The sequence below is a fragment of the Chelon labrosus genome, assembly GCF_963514085.1.
Source record: "Chelon labrosus genome assembly, chromosome: 6".
Taxonomy (NCBI): domain Eukaryota; kingdom Metazoa; phylum Chordata; class Actinopteri; order Mugiliformes; family Mugilidae; genus Chelon; species Chelon labrosus.
Window position 1 is genome coordinate 13,858,243 of NC_140342.1, and position 18,265 is coordinate 13,876,507.

The 18,265-nt window shown below is 40.6% G+C and overlaps 2 protein-coding genes across 2 annotated transcripts; both read right to left on the reverse strand.

Annotated features, from left to right (window-relative positions):
* Positions 1-2,619: 2,619 nt before the first annotated feature.
* On the reverse strand, positions 2,620-7,749 carry rab6bb (RAB6B, member RAS oncogene family b; the record flags this gene model as incomplete). Its single annotated transcript, XM_084547465.1, has 8 exons — positions 2,620-2,840; positions 3,353-3,419; positions 3,788-3,881; positions 4,024-4,135; positions 4,269-4,374; positions 4,830-4,883; positions 5,553-5,611; positions 7,680-7,749. The coding sequence occupies 8 exons, from the start codon at positions 7,747-7,749 to the stop codon at positions 2,776-2,778; spliced, it is 627 nt and encodes a 208-aa protein (XP_084403591.1). The 3' UTR covers positions 2,620-2,775.
* A 1,181-nt stretch (positions 7,750-8,930) lies between these two features.
* espnlb (espin like b) lies at positions 8,931-12,395 on the reverse strand (the record flags this gene model as incomplete). The annotated part of the gene is made up of 5 exons (XM_084547203.1): positions 8,931-10,770; positions 10,909-11,088; positions 11,580-11,698; positions 11,927-12,068; positions 12,381-12,395. 5 exons carry the CDS (start codon positions 12,393-12,395, stop codon positions 9,190-9,192), a joined length of 2,037 nt encoding a protein of 678 aa, XP_084403329.1. The 3' UTR covers positions 8,931-9,189.
* Between the last annotated feature and the right edge of the window lie 5,870 nt (positions 12,396-18,265).

Here is an 18,265-nt window from a genome sequence, read left to right on the forward strand (position 1 = left end):
TCATGATGATTACAGACGCAGCGTACGTTGAAAACAACATTGTTCATGTCTATTATTCATATAAACCTATGTCTCTGTATTATATTTATATTGCTGCAAAACTCCAGCTTATGTACACGGCGAACGTCACACAAATTTGACTTTTGGAGACTTTCTACACTGCAGGTTGCACCCCAGGGAGTCCACCCCCTCGACCTCCTGTCTCTGAGGAGTTCATTTGTCCACTAACAGCACTAACCGCCTCCGTCCAGGGGAATACCTGTCCTCTTGCATCAGGAAGAGCTCAGTCAAGTGACCTGGTGTGTCACAATGACAGTTTTCTTCTTAAAAGGTTCTTTCCATTTCAACTTCCCCTCACCTATCAGGTTTTCAGACTCTGACTCACTACAGGGAACTCAGCATTAATGTGATAATTATGACTTTGCAAAAGGCAGGAGAACACGAACACTATAAACAATTAAATGACTGATAGATTAATATACTGGTTGGCTGCTGTGCTCTCAGACCAGTTTTCTCTCTGTCACTTTGTCCTTCATTGAATAACTCTCTGTCAAAAAAGGCTGAACAATAAATTCTTGTTTACAGGATTATTTGAAGCCAGTATACTGGAGAGAACCAGTCTTCAAATTGTCTTGAGCTTTAACCGTTTATGTTTCATCAGCGTGTGTCATTATGTCATTTAAATGTTATCTTAGTATCCGGGTAGAGCCAGATTCAGTTCTTGTCGGAATCTGAGTCTGGTACCACGCTATTGGGATTTTATTTTGGGCCTGTTTCAAGGTACAGAGAAAATTAAAAAACCTGCACACCATTCAGAGCAACAAATTATGTTACATTAGCTTCTTGACAAATGCTTCATAGGTTTAAATTATTTCACTGTGAATATCTTTTACAGAAAAACGCCTTGCTTCTACGACGGCAGCCATTTTGTTGTAAATAATCAACTCAGCAGCACTCAGTTGATGTGAGTATGACTATGGCACTGTTCCTTTTCTGTCCACTGTGGCATTAAGCCAGCCAAAATTAACTGTTTGTTCCTGGCAGAGCAATTCCAGACCGAAATCCCCCCACTAAAAGTTTGAGGAAAGGAGAACTTCGGGCTAGCTTCCAGGCTAACGTTGGCTATCCACTTAGACAGGAAATGGGGGAAACAGCTAACATGTCCACATTGATATGGTAGCTTAAAAAAAGATTGTATCTGTTGCTTTAGTATGTAAACATAAAATGAAGGAATCTTGCTGATTATTCTTTAATGTGTCTGCCCTCAGTGAAGGCAACTTGCTAGCCAAATAGCAAGCTAGCATTAGCCATAGCAGTATGCTAGAGAAGCTGTGTCACATGTTAGCATTGTGAGTTGATGGCTAATGTTAATAAGGAACTGATTAGCTAACCTTTCTACTGTAATTTACAGGTTATATTCCAGTTTGTGTTAAATGCTCCTGGTTGTAGCCTACACAACATCTACATTTTTTATTAGCTGCAGCAACAGACTGTAGAAAATGTTTTTAAAAAATCTACAGTCAATAGATGTAGTTAGCTAACACTGCATAAATCACCATTATTATTATTGGTTATAAATGTTTTAAATTCCTGACTATTAAGTATTTCATAACCTATTCCACAAACATTTAAAAATATATATTTTCTGATAACGTCATACTTATACAGTATTTCTGATTTGGTTCAAATAAATCTGAGTAAAATCTTCTACATTTAATTTATATTCTCCTTTAGCAAAAATACAGGATACAGTTAAATAGAGTAGACCATTTTGCTACCAGGTAAATGTTGATGGTTAGGAGAGTGAAGCCCTTTAATCTGTAATTTATTAATCATTAAACATTATTACATTATTCATACTGGTGAACAAGGACCACTTCTACAGAGGGACGTCCACAACATACATATTACATTATTATATACAGTGCAGTGCATTACAGTGGATTGTTATATGTGTATTACCGGGATGGAGGGACGGGGACACTGGAAGGAGAGAGGGACAGAAGGAGGAAGGAAGGAAAAGGAGAAGATATTTCGGAGGGATGGGGAGTTGTGATAGTTAAGTTGTCTTTTTATTACTTCATTTTTTTTTTAACCACAGTACAGTTTGTTCTATAAAAGTTAAACCCATAGAGAGATAGAGTGCCACATTTTTCACAGCTACTGTTAGGTGAACCTACTGGAAGTCGACTCTTGTGGGAATATCAAATGAGATACGTTTTGTCATGAGATGCTATAGAGAGATGCTATAAAACATTCTAAGATAGTCAACCTCCTTCCAGAGCACGGAGACCCCAGAGGGCAGGTCAAAGGTCAAAGGTCAAAGATCAGATCAGCGTGCATGCGTGCTGCAGACATTCAGACATGTTCAGCCATCTACAAAAATGGCTGACCCCCCACTATTACTCCTTGCGTGTTTAGGCATCATTTTTGGTGCTTTCCCTTTTTATATATAAAAAATACAAAACATAACAGCGAAAAGAACTCTGTTGGTTATCCCCTTTTTCTCCCTTTTTCGTTTTTCCCAAACTGTTTTTTGTTCATTTTCATTGCAACATTTTTTTTTCTTCCCTTTGCTCCTCCAGTCACTTACATATTGACAAAGTATACAATATTTTACAACTGAACAAGACTGAAAGGTAACATTTGATTTGTCCAATCAGATACAAGGCCCAGATCCTATATCCAATTAGAGAAGTCAACTGGAAGCTAACCAGTAGTAAGCAACACAACAAGCCTATGGTGTGAAGGGAGCTGTCCAAATGCAGCTCTGCATTAACATGAGCACCCGCCCTCGGGGACAGTAGGCTCCGCTGGTTTGTCCAGCTTGATGTCAATCACTGGAAGTTGTCGAGTTAAGGAAAATGAATTTCATAAAATCCTTGATATCACATGCTTTACAATAAACATATAAATAAATAACCTGCTGCATACGTTACCCACTGTCCAGAACCACCACCTAGAGTTGCAGGTAGCTAATTTAACCTATCATTGTGAACGAGAAAATAAAATAAGGAACTTTCACTTTTCAGTCAGTCTCTATCCTCCTTTAAATATCCGTCCTCCATCACACATCCTCTCCTGCTGTCACTTCCTAAACAACCACTATGAGGTGCTGCACCTACGCATCCCTCTTTATATACTGTCAATGGTGCATCCACATTGTCTTCCTGGCTCTGTGCATATCGTCTCTATTAAGCTTAAAAGGTTTAATGGATGATGCGTCGGTAGACAGTAGGCTGGACTGTCTGTTTGTACTAGTGCCAACAACCACTAAGAGATTAAAATAAGCAGCACAATTCTTGGCTGTTTGGCTCTCGGCACAATGAGTCACAGCGTCTGTAAAGGATACTGCCTTCAGGATTTGCGTCGTCCAAGCTTTCCATTCCAGGTAGGGCTGCTGCGACTCGACGAAACAGCTAGGAGGGGACAGGTAGTGGATCAAGAGAAGAAGTAGATGAAAGAGAACAGTTAAACCCTGAAATGTAATATCATGAGATCCCTTACTTGACTGTAAACTGTAAAAATGTTTTGGTACAAGTAAAAGCTCTGTGTTTAAAATATTATTATGTGAATGAACACAAGAATTAACTAAGTTATGTATTTAAAATATCAATAAGCAAAAGTGCTCAGTCACAGCATTTATCTGTAAGTAAAATATTGATGTACTCATATAAATCTCATTCATCCACGCTGGTGGCTCAACCATCTCTGAGAGAGTGGCAGAGAATCTGAAATCAAGTGACGCCAAGAATGCTGTGAAATATGGTGAAACTGCAGGGATCACCTGTTTGACATTGCAGCCAGTCTTGGCACTGGTCTCAATGAACATAACGTTCAGCTCTTTGGCTCTCTGCTCTCCCTCCTCGATCGTGATTTGCCTGCAGGAAAATCGGGCCAGACTCAGCATCTCAGGATAATTCATTCTAGACCGATGTGCTGCTTTTCAGTTAACAAAATATCTCCACGGCAAAGACCACTTTAGCTGAATGTTAAGAGTCGATTATGGGCCAACGTGTTCACCTTTTCTCCTCCAGGTCTGTCTTGTTGCCTACTAGCATGATGATGACGTCACTTCCTCTCTCTGTCCTGACATCATCGATCCATTTGCAGGTTTGCTGGAATGAATTCACATCTGTGGAGACCAGACACTCATTTTATACTCACACTGGATAGTTTGTGTATTAAATGCAGAAAAACTGATTACTACATGTACACATATAACTGCAAAACATGCATCTGCATGTAGGTAGCAGCTTGCTGCTCACTTGTGATGTCATAGACGACCACAGCCACTGTAGAGTCTCGTATGTAGCTTGGGATGAGGCTCCTGAAGCGCTCCTGTCCAGCTGTGTCCCACAGCTGCAGCCTTACCTTCGTATGCACACACACAAATACAAACACACACCTTCAGCAGCCGTTTCAGCATTTAACTGTCACGCCGCACACAAGCTACACTGATATAAGTACACATCCAAGGGGATAAGCCAGTATCAGCTCATGTGCAGGCTGGCAGAGCATAATATCCTCACAAAGAAATCGTATTAATACTAGCTAAAGTAGATCATCCACGGGTAAGGCTTTGACTTATTAGGGTAAGAAAAGTCAATGCACCAAAGCTATTACCACCAGAAATAACCATAGGATAATCATGTTATTGCATGAAGAGAGCAGTAATTAATATCAAATCAAATCAAGGATTAGTCAAAACTGGGTGGAAAGTGGGACGTTTCTTACTTAAGATGCTGACTAAAACCATACAAGCACAAGTGCATCGGTGTAAGTGTGTTTCTACATGGGAGTTTTAAAAGGCAATCAAGATTTCCTACTGTTCGGTCTTCCAGGTACATTGTCTTTGATAGGAAGTCGATTCCAATGGTGGCCTGCCGTGAAGAAAGAACAAAAGACAGAGAAAAAAATAATAAATCTTCAGTGAAACCCAGACATTAACATTCAAATGTCTCCATGCACCATCTGTTGTTCCCAGCAGAGTCATTGTTGTTAAATAAGAGCAAAATACAAAAAAAAAGCTGTTAAGAAAAAAAAAAAGGAGCCAATAAGCAGAGAAACTGAATCACTGTGAAACACTAATTTCATTTGTGCTGCCCTCAAGGCTCAATCATTCTGACTTGTTATGTATCTAAGTTCTTAGAAAAGCAAAGGAAAGATTAATCTGCTTTTCTCTTTCTTAAACAAATACTGCTAACATTATCTTTCATATAGTATTTGGATGATTCACAAATAAGGACATTACTCGTACCAACCTAATATACGTAGACTAATTGTAAATTCTATATCTAGATGTTTTTTTTTTAAACCAAAATGCTCTCAGTTATCAGTCAGCATCAGTATTATTACACCATGGACCTACAATATGACCATTTTTCCTCCAAATACAACATCGTAGTGAGCTTATTCCACATAAATTATAAATCTGACCAGAAGAAAAGTGGGAGAAGAGCTTCAACAAGAAGAGGCACCACTTCCTTTGCTATCATCAATCAATGCTTCTTAATAAATGAGCATGTTTTGCTCGTGGATCCGAGTCTCACCTGATATGTGTTGTCGAAGCTGTCGTACATGAATCTAGTGATGAGAGACGTTTTCCCCACTGAAACAGAGCCCACAGACGTTGCTTTTTAGTTAAGCGTTAGTTCAGAACATAAATAAAACCTCAAAATCAATCGGCAAAGGTTCCTAATGAAATTATTGGGTTAGATTAGGTTTCTTTGGTGAGACTAAGGCAGGCAAGTAAAACAGAATCCACCGTTCGACCAGTGCCATGTAAAAAATACACCCATCCTTGACAATAGTGAACGTTAATAATTAAAATTCATCCAATGTTTTCCATTGGAGACGACAAAAATACATGTCATTGCAAAGATGCATAAACATATTATACTCAGACCGCCAAAACAAGTGTGTAAATGTTCCTTGCTTTCAAAACGATAAATAAAGAAATGTATGACACAAAACAGTGTAAAAAAAAAAAAATAGACGTTGAGTTTAAATCTGCATTTTCTTTCAGGGCTGCAAACAAACTGTGGTTTTATTGTTGATTATTGTGTCAATCAAAGCCCCCCTAAAGATATTAACCAAAAACTGCGCAGTTAATCTGAATAATTAGTCAGCCATTAATCATTAGTATTTTATAATAGTTTGTGTCTGCGTATTTTCTTGTTGTTTTTGTATTTGTGGCATCAGTCCACACTATATCGCCTCTTTACAAATTTAAAAAATATAAAACAAAATCAACAACTTAATCTATTTTCTGTTATCATTGAAAGCAAGAATATGATGAGGGGAAAAAATGCATGGATCAACGATATGTTGCCCAAAGATCAATCAAAATGACCAGAAAAAGACTCTTAACCAAGCAACATGAAGGTTGCTGATATCTAACAGCTTTCATAAAGCCTTCTCAGAAGATCGAGGTGAGCTCAGGGATCTCCATTTTTATTTACATCCCTCGCAGCAGCGGCACCTTTAGCACCATTTTTTGACATCAGATCTACATGGGACCTTCCCGGGCAGGCCCCTGCTCTCTTGCAGAGTCCTCTGTAAATCTGAAGACAGCGATGGGCAGTGGCCCCACCAGGCCTCAATTCAGCACCACGGACAGCAACATTGCAGCACAGGCCACGCAAACACACACACACACACACACACACACATACACACTGGAGGCTTTTAGTCGACATGCAGCCCTTCTCATAGACATGCTGCACACACTGAAGCATCACAGTGTAAGACACAATCACCAGTAAAGCTTCTGTCATATAAGCCATCAATATGCGTATTGTCTGTTATTTTATTTGTATTTATTTATTTATCTGTGCTCCTCTGCTGCCACTTTGGATGTCTGAACACGTATTCAGCTTTACAGCGCTAAACCATTATCGATCAGCTCCTCCTGCATTTGTGCCATCGCGTCAAAGCGCATACACAACCCCGAATAGATGGATTATTTGATAAATAGTATAACGCTGTGGCGCTGTCAAGCCCGTTGTGTTTTTATTTTTATATTTGATTGTTTTATTTGATTAATTTATGGGACCGATCCGGAGACTGCGAGGTTTAGAGATGCTACAGACATCGCCAGCCTAGGGTGTGTCCCGAACTGACACATGGGGGACTGTTTGTTATCCTCTACAAAAAGAAAAAAGAAAAGGAAAAGAAAAGAAAGAAAAGAAAACACGAGAGGTGGGAGGAAATATTAAACATATAATATAATAGGATAGAAGAGGGTTCGGTTGAGAAATAAGCGATGGGAGTGGAATAAGGTCGTTATCTGGAAAAGGCTGAGCGTTTTTGTCGGTCACTGCAGCAGCACATCAAAACATCCCAATTCATATCGCAATGCTATGAGGGCAATCATGACAAATTCACGACAACTAAACAATCCCTACATCTGGCATTTACATATTTGAGTGATTGAGTTGTATTTCATTAAAAGCTTTATATGCGTTTTTTTTTCTTTCTTCTTCGGTTAATCGAATTTCCTCCTGCCACATTTTGTGCCAGGAGCAACATGGGCGTCAGATCTGCCAAAGAGAGCCGGCACATCTCCTGGATTCACTCTAAACTTCCCAAATCAACACGGATTACATGCATGGCCTTCTACATATACGCATGTTTGATTAAGGATCACCCAAACCTCTCCCGAGCACACGACTCACCGCTCTGCTCTCCCAAAAACACGAGTTTAAATTTCCTCAGGGGGTTCCCCAAATCTCCTCCGGCTGACATGGTGGCAGATAAAGAGCTCAACTTGGATTATTTTTGTATGTTCTTATCGCTCGGCGTCTCCTCCTGTTGTGGGTGCGCTGGGGGATCCTCCTCTCCTCACTGAATGATGGGAATGCAGCTCAGCATCCTCCTGTCAATTTCGGGAGCTTCTGCGCCTGCGCGACCTCACCTATATTTCAATTCCTCACCTTTCTATTGGATCTGAAACTCAGCTAGGATTTTCACGAATATTAGCTCGTTTAAACAAACGCGGTGTTACATCAAGGCAAATAAAGTGATAAATGATAAATCAGTTAATTGTTCGAATGAAAGAAAATAATAAAATAACAGCAAAAAGCAAACGCACTATAATGTGCTATTGCAGGTTCTTAAATGTGATCATTTTCAGATTTTAATTTTGTCATTATCACAAACTGAATATTTTGGTGTTTCGAACGACACCTTTCAGGCATAAAATTATGACCACCTTCCTAATATTGTGTAGGTCTCCCTTGTACCTCCAAAACAGTTCTGGCTCATCAGAAAATGGACATGGGCCTTCTGAGGGTGTCCTGTGGTCTCTGGCAACAGAAGGTTGTTAGTGGGGGCCTTTGGGTTCTATGGGTTGAAGGGAGGGGCCTCTGTGGATCAGGCTTGTTCCAGTGCATCCCACAGATACTTGATCAGTTTGGGATCTAGTGTTTTTTGAGTTGTTCCTAAACTGTTTGTGTGTGTGTGTGTGCCTATGGGGGATGGCTGCTGCCATCAAGGAGTGTCATTGCTATGGGGTGGGGGTGCCTGGTCTGGTCTAGGTGGGTGGTACATGTCTATGTAACATCCACATGAATGACGGTTCCAAACGTTTCCCAGCAGAACATTGAATTGTCACGAGATGGTCAAGATGTTATTTACTTCTCCTGTCAGTGATTTTAATGTTGTGGCTGGTCGGTGCGTAATAAATTAATTGCAAAAACAATCAACAGATTAATTCAAAACAATCATTTCAGCTTTTGCCAAATCAGCTCACTTGAAATGTGTCATGTCAGCACTGGTCACTCGTCCAGGAAATGCAAATGTTCAAAGTAGAAGCAACAGAGGAACTGAAATGCAGACTTTTCATCAGGTCAACAAGCAATGTCACATAAAAAAAGGACATTAACAAATAAACGTACCATCTAAATATAGACCAGAACATACCATCTGAACTGTGCCCATCAAACTGCATAAAATGATTTCTGTGGCTCTGCTGTTGAAGCAGTTTGAATTAAAATCATATTGACTTGTTTGCAGAAGCCAGACTGGATCTTGAAGGATTGTGCAAACTGACCAAGTCTATTTATTATTTCTGTTTGCAACAATAGCACATCAGTAATGCATTCTCAGCAGATTTTTGTAACGCTCCATTCAGTTTGCAAATATACCACATCATCATCATTCTGGGCAAAAACTTCCCATTTGACGTTAATGGTCAAAATCAAACAGCTCTGCCTCCTTCTCTTTCCAGAAAGTAAAACTGCGGTCAATATATGTACAAATGTCTTCGTTGTTGAAGCAGGAGAAGTCTGTGTCAATGCCGCACTCATCTGGAGTCGCACTTTGAACTATCACCTTCGGTACTAATATGGAATCTGGCAGCAGTGGTGATGAAGAAGACGATGGACAGTGACATTGTCTTGATTCACCAAAGAAGTGAACTTTGAGGTCCTCAAAGCCGTCGCTCCACTGTCGCCTCCCCATCTGGATTTCCTGGAGGACGGCCTTGTGGAAGTCCCGCACCTTCTCCCAGGGAAAACTGCCGACATGGTCGAAGACTTCAAAGCAGAGGAGATGCCTCATCTTCCTCTCCTCGGGCGACAGCTCTTGCTCTAAGATGTGGAAGTAACCCAACATAAAGAGGTCGAGAGTTAAGCTGTCGTGACTCACTGCAATGCCGTCCACATCTGGTAGGAATTGCTCTGGGGAGTAGGTCACCAGAGGGGCTGGATCTTGAGAGAAGCTAGAAGAGGACAAAGAAGGCTTTTGAACATCTTTGAGTTCAAGTTTGCTCTTCCAGGAGTTTAGTATTTTGCCCACAGTGCCTCGTTGTTGGCAGAACTGAAACATGGAGGTGATTTTCCGGTTAGGCTGTGCTGCTGTCACAACCGATCCCTGTCTCTGCCTCGCTGCCCTCACTGAAATAGCATATGCAGACTTCTTCCAGTGGCTCAGGAACAGCACCACTATACGCTCCTTTCTTAAGCTGGTAGTCTCCATTACAGGTACAAGTGTTTTGGGAGTATCACACTGGTTGACCTCACAGCTAAGGCCTGTGTTGTCATTGTGTTTTGACACTACCTGGCTCTTCAGCCTCTGTCCTCCTTGTATAACCCCAGCAAAGGGATAAATGCTACCAATCTGACCCTCAAAGTTAGATCTGAGGTTTCTCACCGACACCCCAGACTGTTGGATCTCCCTTTCGACTCTCTCCCTCTGTGCTCTGTTGTAACTGTTGCTCTCCAAGCGATGGCTAAAAGCAGACGCAATCCCTATGTGTGGTATCCTACATCCACTTGAGGTCTCCACATGAGCTGGATCTGCCTCTTGGTCCTGTTGTGCCGATCTCTGTTCAAAATCCACTCCTGAACAGTCTCTTATCCCATGCAGACTTGTCATGCCCTCCATCATCTCTTCTACTATCACCCTCTCACCCTCTCTTTCTTGTGTCAGATTAGCCACCAGCAGAGACATGCTCTTGACAATCTCTGAGACACGACTGCACCAAGTCAGCTGCATTTTCTTCTCAGAGTCCATCTGTTGTAGGACCTCTTTGTTGAGGGAGATGTTGACAATGGGATCAGGTAAAATTGCCCTTAGCTCCTCAGTCAACCGGGTCAACTCCAGCTCATAGGCCTGGCAGCGTTTCTGCATCGAAACAGACTCTATCTGCTGCTGCAGGTACACCAGGTCATCCTCTGTTAGGAGCTCACCGAAAGGCCCCAAGACGGCGTTGTGGACTTCGGAATACTTCCAGCCATCCACTGTTGTATAGCCATCAGCCATGTCCTGTTAGATGCAGAGATGTTTTATCAAACAGCCCTGATAGTTGATTTTATGAAAGGTATGGTTAGGCATCTCACGAAATACATGTATTTGCTTTTCCATCTTTAACATTACAAGTACAACAGAACAAACGAAGAGCACCTGTCTCCTCTGCTCCTCCTCGTCTTGCAACCTGACCTGCAGCTGCCGCACCATCACCTGTCGCTTCCACTCTGCTATGGGCCGGCCGGTTTCATCGTGAGTGGGCACCAGGGAGTCGATGTCGGCCAGGATCATATCGACGATCGGTAACTCTTCCAGCACCTCCTCGCCGTCAAGCCTCTGTCATGGTTCAATAATGGAAGACAGAGCGTCACGACTGAGCTGAGACACATTTGAGGAGATAAAATCGCCGCATTTAAATCCTCACAAATCCATATTTTGAAAGATGCTTATGTTCCTGGTTTCTCTGTTTAACCCAAAACAAACACTGGGGCAAAAATATGAGTACCATCAAGGACCTTTCACTCAGATAGATATTCAAAGACACTTGGAGTTACACACAGCATTGCATTAATTACCCAGATTACAGTATTGTATTGTAAGATTTTCTGTGACATTGCAACTGTGGTATAACAAGTATCACAAGATACAATAAACTACGAGTCTGATTTAATGTAGTTAAACAAATTCAAATTACAGCCTCACATGCACAGCACATCTAGTTTTTGTTTTACATCTTTTGTATTATAGCCTAAAGGCATATTTGTTTGGAGTTTTTGTACTTCATACAGGGTTTACGTTCGTCTCAAAAGCCACGGCAGCGAGCTCACCGTTGGTCCCGTGAAGACTGCAGTGAAGCCAGCATGCCTCAGAGACCTAATTGACTTCATCTGAGACATCGGCGTGAGGTCCCTCTCGGGAGGCCTCAGATGATTGAGGGATGTCACCACTGCAAACAAACGGGACAAAGGTGAAAGGTCAAGTACAAGACCTTTATAGACTGGTGTGCTGTCTGCTGCATGTGTGTAACACTTAATTTAAGTATTTAAATATGGTATTATGGTGCATGTTAGTTCACTTTCAGTCACATTAATTTAGTGTAATATAATTTTATTCACATTCCTAAAAAATGATTTTACATAATGAGGCGCTAACACGTGGTCTTTGTGCTGATCACCTGAAGAGGCCATCTGTATGTGCTGCATGGAGCCTGTGGTGTGCCTTTTTGAAGTAGCAGCAGGGGTCAGTGAGGAAGAGGCGGCGGTCACAGGAAGTGGGGTGGGGTGGCGAGGCAGGGGGAGCACCTCCTTCACTGGCTGCTGGGGACACATACGGAGCAGGGATGAGCAGTGCTTTAAGGGACAGTTCCCCCAAAATCAAAAGCATGTTTTTCCAATTTTTCCCAAAAAGGTAATTTTTTGCAGAATATTTAATATTTTTGTTGTTATTTTCAAGTGTGTCTACTCTGAAAACGGTTTAGTCAACATTTATTTCCCTCTACACGTTTGGGAACCACTGCTGCAGGCTGTGGGTTCAGTAAAGCATCTTGCGACAAACTAATAAAGATGAATTAGATCGAATTGCTCTGAGGTGAAACCTTTATTTAAGTCACTATACTGCTGACTGGTCACCTTGCTGTTTTCCATGTTGGCTCTGCCCATTCATCCCTTGGTGTTACAAAGCTGCAGAGGCTCCTCTTTCTGAAAATGACAAGAACAGAAAGTGAACAGATTAAAAAAAAGAAAGAAAGAAAGAAGGAGTGGACCCCACCGGTGGAGAAACATGGCACAGATCACTCAGCAGCAGCCGGCTCCAAAGTAATCTGCTAAGAGACGGAGACCCCCTAATGGCACATAGACAGAGTTAATGTAAAGACACAAGCCGCGACTCATAGTAGCCTACTTGGAACTAAAACAAGAAGTGGTGAAACTGGACTCCAGTCAGTGAATGCAGCATAGGCCACACAGAGTGCAGGAGAAAGCATGTTGGAGTTTGGAGAGACATGATATCCTGCTTCAGGTGACCCTAATGATTCACAGGATTATTTCAAAAGCTCCATTGAATAGCCTAAATACTGTAATAGCCTAAGAATCGAATGCATTTTCAGTGGTAGCTTTGTAGATATATTCACAACAGGCATCCTTATAATTTAGAAAGATTAACACAGTTAGTCTCCACACTTGTAACTGATGTTTTATATCCTGTACTGACTGTCAACAATGTCTTTATTCCTCTTATACCAACCTTGAGTTTGAATAAATGCTACTTGCATCTGCTTGTATCTTATTGCCATTGCTGCCAGGACACTCATCAAATCAGAAAGAGATTCTCAGTGAAAGGTTTGTGGTTAAATAAAGCTTAAATTAAAGCATCATTTTATACAAAAATATATATATAAATACATAAATAAATAAATAAAAAAATTGAATGAATTAGAGCTATTTCTTGCAGTCATTATAATCCAAAGACAGTACTTACAAACAGATTGATGAAACTGTGGGACCATCAATAGTGCGACAGAGGATGAATGCAGACCGGTCTCAAAAACAATAAAAACAGAAAAGCATGAAACAGTAAGGTAGAAAATCCAGAAGCTGAAGTCTGTCTCTTCACCCTATAGCAGCCAGTACACGGTAAGACCAAGGAGCAGCATCACCTGGACCCAAACCTCAGATGGGGGTCCTTTCTTAGCGTGCATAATTAAAAAGGTGGGATAGGATGACCTGGACCTGGAAGTATAGAACGATAGCACTGTGAATGTATGTAGGAGACAACATACTGTAGGCTGCTGCAGGCCACGCCTGCTCAGATGTGTGTGTTAATGTCACATGATGACAGTCACACTACGTCCTATGTCCTTCTGTAGCGTGTTACTTTGACTTTTCCAGACACAGAGTTTTGTCTTTGGGACAGCTCAGTTTTTAATTGTATGGTATATCTATTATTATTACTGTTGCCATGGCAACGCCCACTGGAAGGTTCTGTGGCAGTTACAGTTTGTGGCCACCATTTTGTCAAATCTGTGAGGCTAATGGTGTTTTCAGATTTGTGTTTTCTACTCAAATGTTCAGCATTATCTGCAGGTACTTGATTTATAACAGTTGTTTAGTCATACGGTTAATGTAGTATGGTGTTGTAATATGTTGAATAGTTATCCATTTTCTGCTAACCGAATTATACTAGCCTAGCTAGCTAGCATGTCTTGCTAATACTGTTAACTGTTGCTTGGTTTAAATTAAATGTGTCGTACTTACTACGTAAAACGTAATGTTTATTTTCCACTATATATACAGTATCTTTTTTTTGTTTATTTGTACATTTTGTTCTGAGATAATATGATGGACAATACATGGATTAAGCCAACTTGAACATACAGGATACTTGTGAATCAGTAATTGTAATAATTATTTGTAATGAGTAGTCTTGATTTGTGGTCTCTCTGCCTTTTCTGCTTCTTCCAGCAAAAACATCATTAGGAAACTCCTATCTACAAATTTTGTTGCATATGTATTAAGCCTGCAGCCTAGCAGTGTTTCTACAGTACTGTACATGTTGAGGGTACACAGGCGGGCAGCATTGATATGGAAGAAGAAATGCATTCATTATATTGAAAAGACCTACAGTACCATACCAGACTCATTGTTCAGAGCCTGGTGAGAGACAGCCGCCCCTCATTCGATGCAGGGCCTTTGTGTCAAGCCCCGTATTCTTGCCTCTGTTATTAGGGCATTAGTCTGACTGGCTCTGCTGAAGCCGAGCTGGGTACATAATCAATAATGGAAGCAGCCTCACACAGGCTTGCACATGTGTTCACCCTGAGCAAAAGTACAAGCTGATATGCAACTGACATGAGAAGAGCATTAAGATGTGTTATCCATTTATTAGGTTCCTCCGTCAGTTTTGTTGGGGGTCGTATTTCATGCGACACATGAGGATGCGTGTGCTGCTGCGGATAAGTAACCTGATTAATGCCTTGCCAGGTTTTTCTGCCACAGCCCTTTGCCATTTATGCTGTGGACAAAATAGTGACAACCAAACATGTTATCTGAATCAAGACTGAAGGAATTCATACTACTTTCAAATGGAGACAAAATATAACACTGGTTAAATCTATTATTTGATCTAAGTACACTCAGCTGCCAGTTCATTAGGTACATCATTAGGTACACTAGTGACTTCAAATGCATTCTCAGCGCTGCACTAAATCTTATCTTCATGATATTCAGCATTTGTTTAAAATAACAGAGAGAGCTGATGATTCAACTGCGCATTCATTTTACAGGCTGTGGTTTGAATTGTATTGTTGTACTGACACACATTTCTATTGTTTTGACAACCCCATTTCAGTCTATAAAAATAACAGAAACGCTTTTAGTTTCACAGCACCACGAACTACATCCTCAAAAATCAATCTGACACTGTTTCAGAACAGAATACATTCACAAGTGTACCTAATGAACTGGCAAGTGAGTGTAGTTTCAAGGACAGACTACAATGTGATAATATGGATGGATCCATGCTATCTGTAACTGTAAAAGTCATTCATAGAATTGTGTTATCTATTCTAATCTCCTGAAGTCTAGAACCAACAACACCAACCTCAGTTTTGTTGTTATAACCTTATGGATACATTTAAGACACAGTTATTTAATTAATAAGTGACTTTACACAGCTTTGGATTCTAGGGGATGATGATATTAATAAAGGCGTGTGATGGGCATAATCTCCTACACCACATGTGATCTGCTGCCCCTTACTGGTCTCTCATTGTTACCTAAAGAGGTAACAGTAAGGGACCTGTAACTGACCCCTGGGGAACTCCACTCACCAATTATGATTGAAAACGCGTACAATGTTACTGAAAATTAAATTTTCTGAGATATATGTGAACAATGAAAGGTGGGAACACTCGAAACACATCACATTCATATTTTGCATAAGTTTCAACACTCATTTATTTATTTACCTTATTTTTTTTTTCTTTGACAACTTTTGTTATGTGTCCACAGACATGAGAAAGAACTCCAGTACACTCAAAAGATAAACGTGAGCACTGAGATTAAGACTTCACCACAGGCTGAGACCCATTTCTGCTTCTGTCAAGCAACTCCAGGCTAGAGTACAGACCCGGGATCATCTAAGCAGTTCTCGACGACTACCTCACCCTCACTGAGCGGAGGTGTGCAAAAATGATCCCTGATCAGCACTCTTTCCTTTGCGGCGGCACTTGACAAAGTAGCAGGTCTCTTATTCTTATTCATCATGGTATACAGAGGAAAAGAGAGTTAATATCATCTGTGTGATGAGACCCAACACAGAAATCTCCATTTATATACAAGACAGAGCCAAGAGGAAGGTTTCCAGATAATTATTACAAGGATCATGAATGACAATACTTTACAAGCAGCACTTCAGGGGTGGAAAGCTGTTGTCATTAGCGAGCGGTAAGGCATGAGAGGGGGAGAGGGCACAGCAGAAGATAAGTGGACCTGCATGCTTCGATCCAGTGCTATGACAATTAAAAAGCAGCCAAAGAGAAAATAATCAGCTCATATACCTTTTCAACAGTTATTGGCCAGCACAATAAGACTGCCTTACAAAGTGTGTTAACACGATACCCTTGAACTATTGGGGCTGGAAGCATTGCCAGTCATCTGCCAGTTGTAAATTAAAAAGTCGATGCAATTTGGTGCAGTGGTGGTGCTTTGACCGCTGAAGCAAAAAACAACACAGACTCTAATCTTCTCCTTTCACGACAGGGCGGGCCCATAATAAATTTTTAAAAGCCAGCTTTCTTTTTCCTATAATCTACACTATGATACAAAAAAAATATTAAATAAAGATGCGTTGTGCGTAAGTGCAATATATTTTGAGAACATTATTCATCAAAACTCTATAAATAAAACTTTCCATTTGTCTTCTGTGCCAGCAGACAACATACAGGACACAACTGGAACGGATTTACAAAACAACGTTGATTGTACCAAGATGACCCACGACTAATATGAAATAAATGGCCTCAGTTAACTTACAAAATCAAAGTAGACACACACGAAACAAAAGTAAAATGTAAAATATGGCCAGTCAGAGTCAGGATATTCACATACTTAAACTGTATTAGGCTGCATTGCTCAACAGGTTGGCTGGCCTGTGGCACACAGAGTCCTAAATCCTTTCTGTTTACTGACTCTGACAAGAAGAAATTTGGAAAGGTAGATTGGTTGGCTGACCAAACCTTTAAATAATATATAAATGTGTTTTCCAGAAAAACATACATCATTGGGGTCTATATCTATTGATTCTCGCATGACAGGGTGCATTTTTTCTTCGTTCAATTTCACCTTGACCTAATGGTATTGTTTAAAGGCAACAATCGAGGCCACCTTGGTACAATAACGACAGACAAAAGCAACTAGAAACCATAAAGTGTTAACTTCCACAAGCTAATCATACTGCACTGGTGTGTGACACGAGCATCACGCTAAATCTAGTAGCTACCGTACAAAAGCTGAGAGGGAGATTTCTTCTGAAGGCAACATTTACAGTCCATGATAATGAGACGTACGCTGTACTCTACTGTTAGGCTATACTAACATACTATAGAGGATCATTGATAATATTCACTCTCCAAAACATTGACATAGAGCATTGTCAATTTAAAAAATAATAATAAATAAAAATCAATAGTACTTGTTACTCTACACAAAAGCTTAATCTTGGACATAGATAACTAGGTTTAGCATTTAACGTTAAAGACAATGATGAAGGAGGGAGAGAAGAAAAAGAGGTGAAAAAAGGGAGGCACTATCTGGTACGTGGACAACGCTCTTGTCCACTCAAAGAAACTGCCCTCAACGGATAACAGGTCCATGGTCAATTACAACTTTGTCCTTTTCTATTTAGCTACAAGAGGAGAGAACGTATTTAATGTAGCAACTCTGCCGGCCTGCAACCGACAGAACGAGTGCTTGTTTGATAAAAATTAGCAACCACACACAGTACAGTTGTCCTCCCGGCTCCTCGTATAAAATATCCTAGGTGAATTTAGTGATTTGTTTAAAAGAATAACGTCAAGGTTTTGGGGAAATTTGCTGCTTTGCTTTCTTGCCAAGAGGTGGAAGATGTTCCCTGAGAGGGGGAAGCACTGCACATATCAGTGTGTGGATTGATCCGAGTACAACGATAGAAATGGTTTCACACCACTCTCACATGAACCCCTTAGACTTAGAAATAAAGCCAGGAGATGATTAACTTAAGATCTACCCAAAGGTAACGAGAATCCACCAATTGTTCCCTCTACAGTTAACTCACACATTATGATGTAACTCCATTGTGTCTTGGCTTTATGCTAAGCTAATCATTTCCTAGATTCAGTTTTGTAGTTACCGTACAGCTACGATAGTTGTATAAAACATGTGACTCTCAGCAAGAAAGAGAGTAACAATTTCCCAAACGGTTGAATTATTCATTTTAAATCCCAATAGTTCTTAAAAAAAACTGTCTGCCAACCCAACGG